Raw genomic sequence first — 14,206 nt, 5'->3', positions numbered from 1 at the left:
GCTGTGAACAGACACCACCATGACCAAGGTGACTCTGATAAAGGACAATATTTAACTGGAACTGGCTTACAGGTTCAGAGGTTTAGTCCATTATCATCATGGCAAGAAGCATGGCAGCATGGAGATAGGTGTGGCACTGGAGAAGAAGCTGAGTGTTCTACATCTTGTTCCAAAAGTGACCAGAAGACTGTCTCCCAGGCAGCTAGGAGGATGGTCTCAAAGCCCAACCCCACAGTGACACACTTCCTCCAACAAAACCACACCCACTCTAACAAGGCCATACCTTCTAATAGTACTACTCCCTGGGCCAAGCATATTCAAACCACCACAGTGTAGGAGTGTGTGAGTGTCCCCCTCAGTGTACAAGACCACAGCAAGACTAGCAACAGGAAGCTCCAGAGGTATGGGCTTGCTTAAATAATGCAACCATCCGGAACAGCACCTCACAGGGACTCTGCTCAGCTGGGTCTCCACCCCAGAATGACAAACCAACCCAGTGACAGGGAAGGACACACCAAGCTCTGCCAAGGAAAAAGGTCCTAACTGTCAAGCGCAAAGCCAGACTGATTGGGAGGTCAGGCTGCTCTGAGAGTCTAAATTTCAATCCAAAGGCAGCAGAGAACTCACACAGCTTCCTCATCAGACCAGGAATCTGGTAGAGGAAGGACATCTTGTGCTCAAAGAGCATCTAAAGTGTTGTGTCAACCATGGAGAGAGAGAGCTGTAACCATACAGTGTCACCGTGGCCAGAAGTACACCTGCCACAGGTGCTGCACAATCCCCTCCAGTGCTGAGGCCGCTGTAAACACATGTAAGAACAAAGCTAGCTGCCAGCGCAGAAGGCTAACTGCAGCAACAGTCCCAAGTCCCAGCTCCTGGCCTCCTCAAGAGAAACACAGTAACATGACTGAGCAGTTCCTCAGCCCCCTGGAAGTGCTGCCTGTGAAGTCTCTACCTCAGCAGCACAATGCTATTCACAGAAAGTCGTGAGGAGTGATGCCTGCCACCCTATCTACACCAGGACACTGGTGGTGTCCTTTTCAGTCACTACCAGGCAATGAAGGAAGAGCCTTGCACAGGCTAGACAGAGACTCAAATGCTGTGCCCAAGCCCTCTTTTTACTTTGCATTGCAGCCACACTGGCCTTGAACTCCTGATCCTTCCATACCAGCCTTTAAGTAAGAAGCTGGGACTACAGACCGTGACACTAGGTTTGGCCCTAGTGCATTTCTGTCATCTAAGAATGGTGTTCATACATCTCCCAGTACATGTGTGTCATGTATAACCAATGCACACACTCAATACTCCACATGCACATACATATCACCTGGCCTCGAGCACTTCAGCTGTCCATATGGTCACTGTCACATGTAGTCATGAGGTGTAACCCTCTGGGACCACGTCTGGGATGAGAAAGTCATACGACAATGATGCCAGGATTCTGGGAAAGCCAGGCTGGACAATGGAGTTTTAGGGCCATGATGCTAAGACAGCAGTAAGTCAGAAATCCCACAGAGATGAATCTGGCCTACAAAGCATCCCAAGGGTGAGAGGTCATCTTCCTCTTCAACCTCCAATCAGCCCCCCAGACAGTGATCACAAATGTGTGGCAACAAAGCCATGTCACAGGACCCAAGGGGTAAAATTAGAACCAATTAAAGCCTGGCAAGGCTTCCAAACCAGGAAACAGAGGTCAGAGGACAGAAGTCAAGAGATACCTGGAACCTGAAAGTGTAAGGAGCCTGATGAGAAATTCCCTGCAGCTCCTCACAGAACCAGAACTTCACTGAGTCACCCTAAAGTTTCACACACATTGACCCAAGTTCCCTCAGTGCTAAACGAAATTCTTCCCTAAGTGGCACCATCGTGGCTCCACCCACTTGTCAGAAGTGTCAGGAAAAACTTTGCAGGGTCCTGTATGGAATGCAGCTGACCAAGTGTCTCTAGGAGAGGACAGTCTATTAGTAAACTACACTCCAGACTTACAGAGCTCTACTCCCCAAACACAACCAGCAATAGTCTCTTACTCCCTCCACCTCTAGCACAAGGGATCTGAAGTTGAAGCTGAGCCTCCCTAGACTCCCTCTTGCCAACTCTGCCATATCCTAGGGCCTGCTCCTTGTCCCTCAGACCTCCCCTTGCTTTCCCATCGTACAGCTCCAATTCCCCAATAGTCTTTGCACTTAGAAACAGCCAATTACCAAATTTTCCCAGCTGGAATTAGAGAAAGAGTTATGATGCTTTTGGGACAAAACCGAAGGACAAGGGAAAGCCCCTGCCCACTGCCTGCTGCTCTTGCAGCTGGCATGACTACAATAACTTATCTCACGGGCATTATTAGCCAGGGACCCTCAGCTACAAACAGGAGCTGCAAGGTGGAACAGAACTCAAAGAACTCAAATCAAAGGAGTCTTGTGAAACAGAGCCCACCAGCACCCTCACAGAATGACAGAGCCAAGGCTAGAGAACACACTGAGTCACTGCACCAAACAGGTTCCCTGACTCCTTAAGCACAATGAGTACTCCCCTAAGCAGATGCAGACACCATGTATTCCCTATAGAAGCCCACTCCCTGCACACAGATGTGTTAAGCACAAAAACAGACTTCAAAGTGAACCACAAGCAAATCCCTAAGAGCCACCAACACACTGAGCTGCCAAGTCTCCTCACAGTGGCCTTTGGGTCTCTGGCAGGGCATTTTCCTGTTTATTCAGCACCTTCACACAGGAAATATCCCTACCAAGAGACTTTCAAGGCCCAGAGACAGGCCACAGACTGAAAGTTAGAACATCAGTACACAGTATGGAGCCTAAGGCAGCAGATACACTTGGCAGCTTGGCTGGGCTTCAGCCCACCTACAATGTCAAAGAGCCCAGTCACAGGGACAAACAGGAAGCATTGGTCCCCAAAAAGGGTCCCAGGACACTGTCTATCTATGTCTCCATCCCCACCCCCCATAGTTGGTTCTCAACCCCTGCCTGCTTGGGAGACCTTCCTCCCAAACCCCCCCCCCAGGCTTGAGGGACTCCACAGCCCACCCCAGAAACAAGCCACTGCTTCCAGGTGCAGGGCATGCCTGGAAGGAGGAGCCCATAGATCTTCCCACCATGATCATAAGGGCCACCAAATACTCTTGACTCTCAAATCCTTTCCTCTACCTGGGCTCCGGATTATGTTCACTACCCAACATTCCCACTCAGACATAACACATCAAAACCTGCACATTCCACCCAGAGGTCATCCATCAGTATGGCCCATGCATCAGACTCACTGACAAGACCACCTAACCAGTCCCCAGAGCTGCAGCCATGAGCAAGCCCCACTAATGCTCAGCTCACACCACCACTAGGATTCTGCCTCTGTCCAGCCCCCACAACAACCTTGTATTCCACAGCTCACAGACCCAAAAGGGACCACAAAACAAAGTTTGATTCTGTCACTACCCTGACTAAATCCTCAACAGCTGGTTCCCAGGTGAAAGAAATCTCAATTCCTAGACCAAACCAACACAGCCTCACCTCCTACTACCCTTCTCCCACACCCATTGCCTACCCCAGTCGTTCCCTGGACAGACGGTGTATGGCTGGCCCCTCTCTTCACTCCCAAGGAAGGCCCTCCCTGCCTAGCATCACCTCTCGGCCATAGACACCCATGAGAGCCAGAAATATATTTTGAAATTCCTCTGTCAAGTACCTGGCCCCACACAAGAGCCATGCCAGAAGAGCCGGGGTCTGCGGCTGTGGGACCCTGACTCAGCATGCTCACGGGGCAGCATGTATTTTTAGTTGCAGTTCTGCAAGTACAGAGTGAGTGAGATCAGCCAGCACCAACCACACTAACAAGACCCACACCAGCTGAGTCACAGACACAATCAAAGGACAATTACATAGGCCCTATGCGTTATTACTGATTCAAAAAAAGTCATATTTTGACAATACTTATAGAAGGGTAAACTGGCCTAGCCCCTGCAAAGTAATTTCTATCAAGGCCTAGAAAATGCTCAACCATCAGATATGCAGGTGTATGTGGAGATATGCAAGTAAGGGTGGGCCATTACAGCAGGCTGGGATACCTCAGCACAGGGTCTGCACAGGCTGAGGTGCCCGCAGTGCAACAAAGCCTCAAAAGCCAATGAGGGCTAGCTAGGAGAGCTCAGAAAACCTGAGGGCAAGACAAGGCTAGCCACACTCCTCAGCAGGGCAGGGAAGGTTCTAACTTTATGATATCAAATATATCATAAGGAGAGGCAGAAATGGTCAGCCCTCACAGGAAAGTCTAGGCAAAGAGCAACGACAAAAGACTTATTTTCTTCTAACTTCGCAACTTCCTATAGTAAATACAAACTCAAAATCAGAAAAAGTGCCGGGCAGTGGTGCCTTTAATCCCAGCACTTGGGAGGCAGAGGCAGAGGCAGGCGGATTTCTAAGTTCGAGGCCAGCCTGGTCTACAGAGTGAGTTCCAGGACAGCCAGGGCTACACAGAAAGACCCTGTCTCAAAAAACAAAACAAAACAAAAATCAGAAAAAGCAGGCTGGAAAATACTAATGCCCCTGCAACCCTGGGGTATGGGGAAACCACCAGGTGTGGTGGTCCATACCTGTAACTCCACACACAGCACTTTGGAGGCAGGGGTAAGACATCCTGGGCTACACATGGAGACCCTGTCCAAACAAGTCAGCCAGAAAGGCTTTCTTTCAAACGCTTTCAAATAACCACTGCTTGAGAGACAGTAATATTCTGAATCACTTTACAAGGGTCAGCTGAGCACCAAGCAGGCTCATGCTGTGAGTGGGAACTTCTCCATCAAGTCAGGGCTCCCCTGTGTAAGACCCAAAGTCTCTCAAAAACTAATCCTGAGGGCTGGGGGAGAACTCAGCTGATGAAGTGTTTGTTGCATAAGTGTGAGGATCTATCTGAGTCTGAGCCCCAGCACCCACATAAACAGCCAGGGCACGCACTTGTCACCCAGCACTAGACAAGCACTGTCCATGGATCCCAAGGGCTTGTTGGCCAGCCAGTCCATCCTACTTGCTGAGTACCAGCCAGTGAGTGACCCTTCTCAACAAACAGGTAGTCGGTAGGTGAGAAACACCTCCCAACAACCTGTGGCCTCTCTACCAAGTTGTAACACACACACACACACACACACACACACACACACACCAGTGGGGATAGGTTAATTAAAAAGCAAGGGGCTGGGAAATAGTTCAGGCAGTAAAATCCTTGCTGTGCACACAGGAAGACCTGAGTTTAACCCAAAGCACACTCTGAACAAGTCAAGCATGGCAGCTCCACTACCGTCTCCGAGCTGGTGAGGCAGAGAAAGGAGGACCCCTGAGCTGTGCTGGCAGCCAGGCTACAGCTTTGTCAAGCTCTAGGTTCCATGAGCAACCTTGTCTTTTTTAAAGGGGTAGGGAGACGCCATATACTATGCACACACATGCAAATACAAACTGGTACACACAGGGAAAAAGTGAATCTTGAGCCCCCATCCCCATGTACACAGGAAGTAAGAAGCAGGCTCTTTCCCTCCCTTTTTTGCCACTCTGTGACAAGTCGTCAGCCAAAGACCCTTCCTTCACCCCTGCCAGCACTTTCTCAAAAGTGCTGTCAGATCCAGGGATGCTCAGCCTCTGCCAGGGCCTGCACGCTGGGCCACATACCCCAGATCTGACTCTGCAGGATGCTCTGGGCAGTAGCCCCGAATGGGGAGGGCTCAGTTCTTTTTGCTGCTCAGCATCAACTAAGACCTCACACCCTCAAATTAAACGCCTTCAGATCCACAGAGCAGACTCACTACTAAGGTCTCATTCTAAAGCCAGAACCAGAAGTCTCTCAGAGCAATGACTCCAAAAACCAAGGTCATCAGCACCACCCACCTGCATGTTGTAGGTGCACTCCCTGCAAAAGTTTGGGGCCACAGAATCCGGTGCCTTCCTCAGAACCACTCTACCACTCAGAGGACAGGACCTCACAAAACGGTCCCTCAACACCTCAGGAAGGAGACAGAGACTGCCGGCCCAGTGAGTAAAGACACTGCTATGCTCTGCAAGCTGGCACCTAAGTTTGATCCCCAAAACCCACAGAAAGGTGGCAGGGACGAATGACTGTCCACACCTCTGTCCGCTCTTCTCATGTGTGCTGAAGCACATGCACCCACACACCACGTGCACACAATAACAGTATGCTTAAAGCTTCAGGAGGAAAGGACAAGGCTCTCCCGAACTTCACAGACTCTCAGAGTGGCAAAAGGCCTAGCTTCCAGCAACTCCTCCCACCAGAACATGATTGTGGAGCAAACTGCAGGTCTGCATGCAGCACCCTGGCCCCATACTTGGGCAGACAGGTCACAAAAGAACAGGGTAAAAATGGATTCTAACTGTGGGCAATCTTAGCTCTTAAAGATTTTCAAGTTCAAGCTCTTACGTCTTTGGTACAAATATTCAAAAGAAGGTAAAAACCAAAACTTTCACAGCCCTAGCATAAAATATAAAATTCCTACTTCTTAGACATAACTGTTCAGTGCCTGATCTGCCAAGCAGTTCTAAGAGAACTGGCCCAACTGCACTCAAACCAACACCAGGTAACCCTGGCTTCAGCACAGGCACAAAGCTGCACAGCACCCAGACTTCCTACACAAAAGCCCCCCTCTCCCATCTTCTTAACTTAATCTAGCAGTTTTGGTGCTAGCCAAGGCCTGACTAAAAGACTGCCAACAACAGCCCTGAACAGCAGCTGCATCCCAGACCAGGCAAGGAGAGGCTCATGGAGAAAAGCAAAGTTGCTTCTTCAAACTCCACAAACTGCTTCAGACCTTAGGCAGTTTCTATAGAACTTTACATCTTTGCTTCAAGATTTGCAAAAAGAGAAAAAAGAAAAAGAAAAAAAAAGCAGCTATAATGATTTGATCAGCCCGGATATAACCTGCTATTTATAAAAGCTGTTTCCAAATTTACATTGTAAGTGGAAGAAAGTGCACATTTACACAGAGGCAGTCTTTGAAAGCATCCTGGAACACCCTGACTTAAGTACTACCCCACCAAGCCACTCCATTCAGGGCAGGGGGCTGAGTGAGGTAGGCATGGTTCTGATCCAGTGGCCTCTCTGGGGCAATTGTGAAGAGGTTTCCCAGTGGCTGATCTTCCCTCCTTCACTCACTCCTACCCAAGCCAGGGGGTACTCTTCTTAGCAGCCCTAGTATACAGGGATCTGCCCAGAAGTGCAGTGCATATACATAGAGACCAATAAGCCAAGTATAACAGCATACACTAGCACCCAGGAAGCTAGACCTGAAGGACCTCAAGCAAGGCCTACATGGGCTATAGAATGAGAGCCCCAGACAACCTAATGAGAGACCCTGAAAACCAAAACAAAGAGTTGAGCTGATATGATGGGTTCTCCCCAAGGTCAGAGCCTTTGCGTGAACACACAGCATGAAGTGTGGATGAGTCCACCATCCTGAAATGCTCACAGGCCTCGACTACCAAAACACACTGCTGAACAGCTCCAAACACAGCTGCAAATGCCAGTCATCATCCCATCACCACACTGCCCGAATCTGATGGGAAAGGAGACCCACCCCCAGTCTTCCAAAGTGCACCACTGCCCGAGTTATGGTTACCAAAATGTTTCTCCTCTTCCTCCTCTTCTTCTTTCTCCTCCTCCTCCTCCAGCAGCAGCAAACTAGGTTACAACCTTTGGCCTAAAGCCAGGCCCTAGTGAGGTCCTCCCACAGGTAGCATGTGGCTCTGTGGGTAGTGGCCACCCCAGCATTGTCCACTCAGAGCAAGACGACCTACCCCAAACTTCTTGTCCACTGTGTAAGACTTTTCACTGGAATAAAATTAACCTTAAAAAGACTATTGGGGCTGGAGAGATGGCTCAGTGGTTAAGAGCACCGACTGCTCTTCCGAAAGTCCAGAGTTCAAATCCCAGCAACCACATGGTGGCTCACAACCATCCGTAACGAGATCTGGCGCCCTCTTCTGGAGTGTCTGAAGACAGCTACAGTGTACTTATATATAATAAATAAAAAAAAAAAAAGACTATTGACAGCCGGGCGTGGTGGCGCACGCCTTTAATCCCAGCACTTGGGAGGCAGAGACAGGCGGATTTCTGAGTTCAAGGCCAGCCTGGTCTACAAAGTGAGCTCCAGGACAGCCAGGGCTATACAGAGAAACCTTGTCTCGAAAAACCAAAAAAATAAAAAAATAAAAAAAAAATAAAAAATAAAAAAACTATTGACATCCTTCGAGCAGGGAGAGGATCAGGGAACTAGGACTAAGTGCAGCTGTGCCCATCCATGTCTCATCCTGTGAGGCAATGGACAATTTCCTATTCACACAACAGTCAGCCACTTTACAGTCAAACTGAGGCTCCATAAGCAAACAGCAACTGTGACCTGGAGTAAGAAAAGCTAAATAAAGTTCCAAGGATGTTCCTTGTGGTTGCTGCTGCCAAAGCTGGCCTCCAGAACCCCAGCCCATAACCCCTCCAGAACTCCACCCTGAGCTGCCCAACAACTCAGGCAGACCCAAATGTGGTGAGCCACTAATCCACACCCATGTGTGGGAACCAGCACCTGGCACCTGTGTCACTCCAGAGCCACAGCATCCAGGCCAAGAGAAGGAATGTTTGCTCCTACACAGAGAACCTATGATTTAGCCAAGTTCTAGAGCAGCATGAGAGTAAATTCAATACCAAGGTAGAATGAGCACACGTAAAAGAAAATGCTAATTTGCCAAGTCAGAAAAACAGCCTGCAGGACAGCATTCTCACCCAGAACTTTCAAAGTCCCCAAAGCACACACTAACTCTGAGGTTCTCTCACCTGCCCTTTGACAACTATAGTCACACTGTAACATGCCTCTATCTCCTCCTGACATGTGCACCTGCCGTCCAGCACTCTGAGAGCTATCTAAAGCTCTCAGTGTGGATCAAACTTAGACTTTGGCACCAGCAAACCACCAGCAACTCACAACCACAGTAACATCCCAGTCCCTTTAGAAACTTGTCCTGACAGGGAAGATCTGGGCTCCAGTTGCTTAAAAAAATAAAAGAAATAAAAAAACAAGTTCAAGGTGCTTATTAGAAGTTCCTGGTGAATGCTGAAGATTAAACTTGACCTCAAAGACCTCAGGGTGAAACCTGTGTCCCTCCCCTCCCCCAGCATGACCTCTCTCATGAGGGCACTGGGAGGGACTCAGCCCTTTTCACACTCCTCTCAACTGCCAATGGTATGCTATTCCACTTGACACCTATGTGTAGCCTTGAAACCTGCCTCCCCTCTCTCTCTTACCATGCAAAGGCTGCTATTGGCTAAACAAAGTTTTATTAGAACCTATTTTTTTTTTTTTTTTGGTTTTTCGAGACAGGGTTTCTCTGTGTAGCCCTGGCTGTCCTGGAACTCACTCTGTTTTTATCTTCCCTGAATATATTTTATTATAAAAGATATCAATGAAGAAGGAGCATCACTTAGAAAAAGTTCTGCCTACTCAGTTACAGGACAAAACTAGGATGTTTGCATCCTCCGACTACCCCTCCCCGTCTTGTGTTTCTAGCACTGGTGGTAGTAGTTTTAAGCACCAAACCTTAGCTTACTTAGCTTTGGGTTTTTAAAGTGAGGTAATCAGTCAGCACTCCTTACCAAAGCAGCAACAGACGATGGGTATGAGTTTTCTCTTTTTTAGAAAGCATGTGGCGACTTTGAAGCAGAGCTCTGAGTGTCTGCCACACAGCCGTCACCAGACTCTGCCCTACTCTCCAGCACAAGCATGGGGGCTGATGCAGACGCAGATGCAGACTCAGAGACGTGCAAATAATGAACATGTTTACATTTCCCCCAAGGAGTTATCTTCTGCTCTACACGCCAACTCTGAACCTGGCCTGGAAAAGGAGGCAGCAGTGATGCAGACAGCAGCCAATGCCCTTTTCAAATGACATCGTCCTTCTCCCAGGGAGACGGACTTCACTTGTGCAGCACTTAAAAAGCAAAGGAGCCAGGGTAAGCCAAGATTGCTATGGAAGGATGCCATGGGCACCTGACTAAGCCAGCTTTCCTGATAAAAGGACAATGTGCGCACATACTTGCATTGGGGAAGTCCGTGTTAAAGTACTGTGGCATTTCGAATAGCAGATGACAAGCACAAAATGCATTTTAAACTATAAACATCAGCCATACTTTCCACCCAAAGGTCAGAATGAAGATAATGAACAAGGCATTTCAATCTCACACACAAAACGCACACACCCCACCCCCCTCACCCCACCCCACCCCCACACACACACACCCTGCTCACTTCTCAGCAAACCCCAGATGTGTAGCAAGAGACATCTGCAGTTCCTAGGCCTTATGTCACACCCAGCGCCTCCTCAGAGCATGACAGCCCCTGCAACCTCTCAAACACTTCTGGGTCCTATATCCCCATAGACAGGGCAGGTATCTCTGGACCTTTGATGAGCCTTCCCGATCCTCACTGACTTCCACAGCAAAACTCAATTCTAAAGATGCTGTAGGTCTTTCAACGTGACCAAAACCACTTTTCAGAAAACAGGAGAGGACACAGTAGCAGCATGTTTTCTAATTCTCTACTACTGCCACCGCGGCGGGCGGGCGGCGCTGCCACTACTCCTTGCACATGTCACCGTGTAATACGGGAGGAGCGCACAGGGCTTGCTCCGGCCCAGGGTTCTGTGGGAACACTCCTGCAGAGGACTCTCAAACAAAAGCAGGCTACAAGCGAGGAAAGGAGCCACTCAACAAACCCAAGGGACCCTTAGGAATTCGAGGACAACAGAGTCAGAACATGTGTGGAATCTGCAAGAGCCTAGACAGCTTCTGAGTCCCAGCATCCACAATCACCATGATCTCCTGCATCCGCAGACCCCTACGCACTAAGTGTCCTACTGACCTCCAGGGATGGCAACAACAAAAAACACCCAGGGTCCACTTTCAGGCACTGATGACCACTAAACGCCTGCTCCCAGCATGGAGTCCCCAACCGGCTTCCCTGGCAACAGGGAAGCCCATACTGCCTTCCACAGACTTCATTAGCATGCCCGTGAGTAGTCTGTTCGCCCTCTCTTGACCTCACCTAAGGAAGGAGAGAGAAGGGACCTTCGGGTAGCCCAGAGCACCCGAATGGGACAGCAGAGTTCCCCAAGGGCTCTGAGAGCTCCAGGACTGGGACGCCCTCAAAACTGGCAGGTCACCTGGGCAGGGGCCGCCCCTCGGCCTCGCGGGCCACCCGACTAGGGCTCGGTCCCAGAATGCAGCCCAGAACTTCCTGGAACGCCAGGGCAGCCTGGTGCACCCGCCCTCGCCTCCCGCCGCGCGCTGCCACTCACCTGGGGGCAGCTGGAAGTTCTGGATGTTGGTCGGGTTCTGCGGCGGCTGCGGCAGGCGCGGGGCCAGCACGGTGGGCGTCAGCGTGGCCCGGATAGCGCCGGTGGTGGCCGCTGGCGTCCGAGGCAGGCTGGGGGTCGCCGCGGCCGCACCCTTCGCCAGCCCCGCGGGGGTCCCGGGCGCAGGCCCCGGCAGCGCGCCCGGCATGGCGGGCCCGAGCAGCACGCCGCCCGCCGCGCCCCCGCCCGCGACCCCCGCCGCCGCCGCCGCCGCCGCCGCCGCCGGCCCCGGCCCGGGCCCCGGTCCGGGCTTGGGCGCCTCGGCCTTGGCCCCCTGCGCGCCCGCGCCCGGCTGGCCCAACCCCGCGGCGCCCCCCGAGGCCGCGGCGGGGGCAGGAGCGGCCCCGTTCTGCGCGGCGGCGGCAGCGGCGGCGGCGGCAGCAGCGGCAGCGGGTGACACGGGGGGCGCGGGCGCGGCGGGGTGCCCGGGCGGCCGGGCTGGCGCGACGGGAGCTGGGGGCGCGGGCGGCGGGGGCGCGGCGGGCGCGGGCGCGGCGGGCGGCGAGGGCGCGGCGGGCGCGGGGGCCGCCTGGATGACAGAGCCGGCAGCGGGCGGCGGCGCGGGCCCGTTGTTGACCGGGCTGACAGCAGGTGCGGCGTGCGGCGCGGTGGGCGGCGCGGCGCTCCCATTCAAAGTTTGCGCGGCGCCGGGGCCGGGCGGGCCAGGCGGGCCGGGCTTGGAGGCGCCGGGGCCGGCGGGTGGGGCGGCGGCGGCGGGATCCGGCCCCGCGACGGCGGCGGCGGTGGCGGCGGCAGCGGCGGCGGGGCAGGGCCCCGCGCTGGCCTCGGGCAGCGGCCTCAGCTTGGCGGGCGCCGGCGCGGGCCCTGCGGGGACAAGCAAGCGGCGCGGTGAGCTGGAGCCCGGGCGCCGCGGGCCCCCACCCGCCGGCCGCGCTCTACCTGCGGGGGGCGGCTCCGGCGCCGCTGCGGGCGCGCCCTCGGCGGAGGCGGCCGGCCCTGCGCCCGCGGCTCCGGCCGGGCTGCCGCTCACAACATGGTTCCCGAGCGCGCCGGCGGCCGCGGCCCGCAGCTCGGGCGTGCGCGGCGCGAGGTGGTGGTGGTGGGCCGCGCTGGCCGCCAGCTGCGACTCGAGCGAGCCCACCAGATCGCTCACCACTTTCTCGTCCACCTCGCTGTTGAAGAAGACCTCGTCCAGCAGATCCGAGCCCGCCGCCATCTTTCCTCCTCGCCGCCGCCGCCGCCGCCGCTCGGCCGAGCGCGCCTGGGCAGGAGGAGGTTCCAGCGGGGCGGGGGGCGGTGCGCGGGGCGGGCGGGGGCGCGGCGCGCAGGGAGGGGGGAGGGGCGGCCCACTGCGCAGGCGCGCCGACACGCACCGCCCACGCCCGCGCCCCTGTAGCCTCTGATTGGCTGCGGCGGGCTCTTAAAAGACGCGGCCAATGGCTGCGAGCGCCAGAGGCCGGGGAGCAGGCGAGGCGCTGGGTGCTGGTCGGCTGTTGGAGCGCTGGTAGGAATGGCAGCGGGGCCGGGAGAGCGGCGGCGCTCGGCGCCGGGTGGGTCGCGGTAGCCGGCTGCGGGGTTCGCCCTTTGTCTGCACCCTTCCAAAATGGCTGCGGCCAGGGCGGGCGGTGACAGCTGCGCGGGCGCTCCCGGGGCCCGGGCGGTCAGAGAGGAGCAGGCGTCCTGGCACGAAGGCGCTTTCGGGGCGGAGAGGTGCGCAGAGGACGCCGCGGACGCGACGGGTCAACTCCCCTGGCTTACAGCGGTTAGTACGAGGGCCGTGCACACCTCGGGCGAAGAAGCTGGACATCCGGAAGCTGATTTGTTCTTTATTTACTTTTCTCGTGGGGGAGGGGGGGGCTGGTTGTAAATCCTCTAAACTGATGCTTGCTAGCACTTTGTAGGAACATTTTCGTTACCATTTCTTCCCTTTCTTTCTGGGTGTTTTCTTAACCAAAAGGCCTTCTTATTGGACATTGCTATGGATTTCGTCTTTCCTTTTTTTTTTCTTTTTTTTTGAAAAGGCCGAAAACAAATTCCAGATGGCAAAGCTCCTTGTTGGGACCTCAACGCAACTGACCTTCCTAGAATCATCGTCACCTCTGAAGAGACTTGCCACGGTCTGCACAGATCCAGCACTGGGGAATGAGGAATTTGACATTGTAATTTTTTTTTCCTTTCATGCCTTGAAAGAGAGACACTTCCCACCAGCTTGTACTACCCACACACACCCTCCCAGATGAAGGCAGGAGGATAAGGAGTTCAACCTTTGTTATGCATTTAGTTGGAGGCCAGCCTGGGGTCTTGTGGGGCCCTGTATCAAAAAGGTGAGGTGAGAATTCTTCTCTCAAAAGCAGAGTATAACTCTCAGCCTGTGTGTTGATCCTGTCCCAGCCTTTTAAACTAAATGAGTTATATAACTACTATACAAACCCCACTCTACCCCAGCTGTTCTCTAAGGAATAGTCTACCTAAAGAACTGTGCGCCTTGAAGCCAAAAAACAAAACAAACAAACAAACAAACCTCACAGTGCCCTCACTTGCAAAATGTGCTTGGGAATCCTTAAATAACAGAAATTTTGTTCTTGAGCATCAGCCTCCAGGTTTGGAAAGCCAGTAAAAAGAAAGAGACAATGAGGAAGCAGGTTGGGTGCTACAGCCAGTATAGGCTTGACACACACTAGGAGGAACAGAAATTCGCAGTTGTAAATAAAACCCATGAGTCTTCTTTGGACACAGGAGAACACACTCAGGGCCAAGAGCATCATCCTGAGTGAGGGGGACACTACTTAGTCACAGCCCCCAGCCACAAGTCACAGAATTCTTTACTCTTGATAATGGTTTAA

The 14,206-nt window shown here is 53.2% G+C and overlaps 1 protein-coding gene across 1 annotated transcript in view; it reads right to left on the bottom strand.

Annotated features, from left to right (window-relative positions):
• The window catches only part of Taf4 (TATA-box binding protein associated factor 4), a 62,855-nt gene extending 50,252 nt beyond the window's left edge, over positions 1–12,603 (bottom strand). Inside the window, exon 1 of the mRNA XM_085831776.1 lies at positions 11,346–12,603. Coding sequence (XP_085687902.1) covers positions 11,346–12,579 — 1,234 coding nt within the window. The 5' untranslated portion in view covers positions 12,580–12,603. The remainder of the gene's footprint in view (positions 1–11,345) is intronic.
• Positions 12,604–14,206: the final 1,603 nt, after the last annotated feature.

This window comes from Mus caroli, unplaced genomic scaffold (assembly GCF_978045245.1).
Source record: "Mus caroli unplaced genomic scaffold, Mus_caroli_1 scaffold_2, whole genome shotgun sequence".
NCBI classification, from domain to species: Eukaryota; Metazoa; Chordata; class Mammalia; order Rodentia; family Muridae; genus Mus; species Mus caroli.
This window is presented reverse-complemented; position numbering and strand designations above follow the sequence as displayed.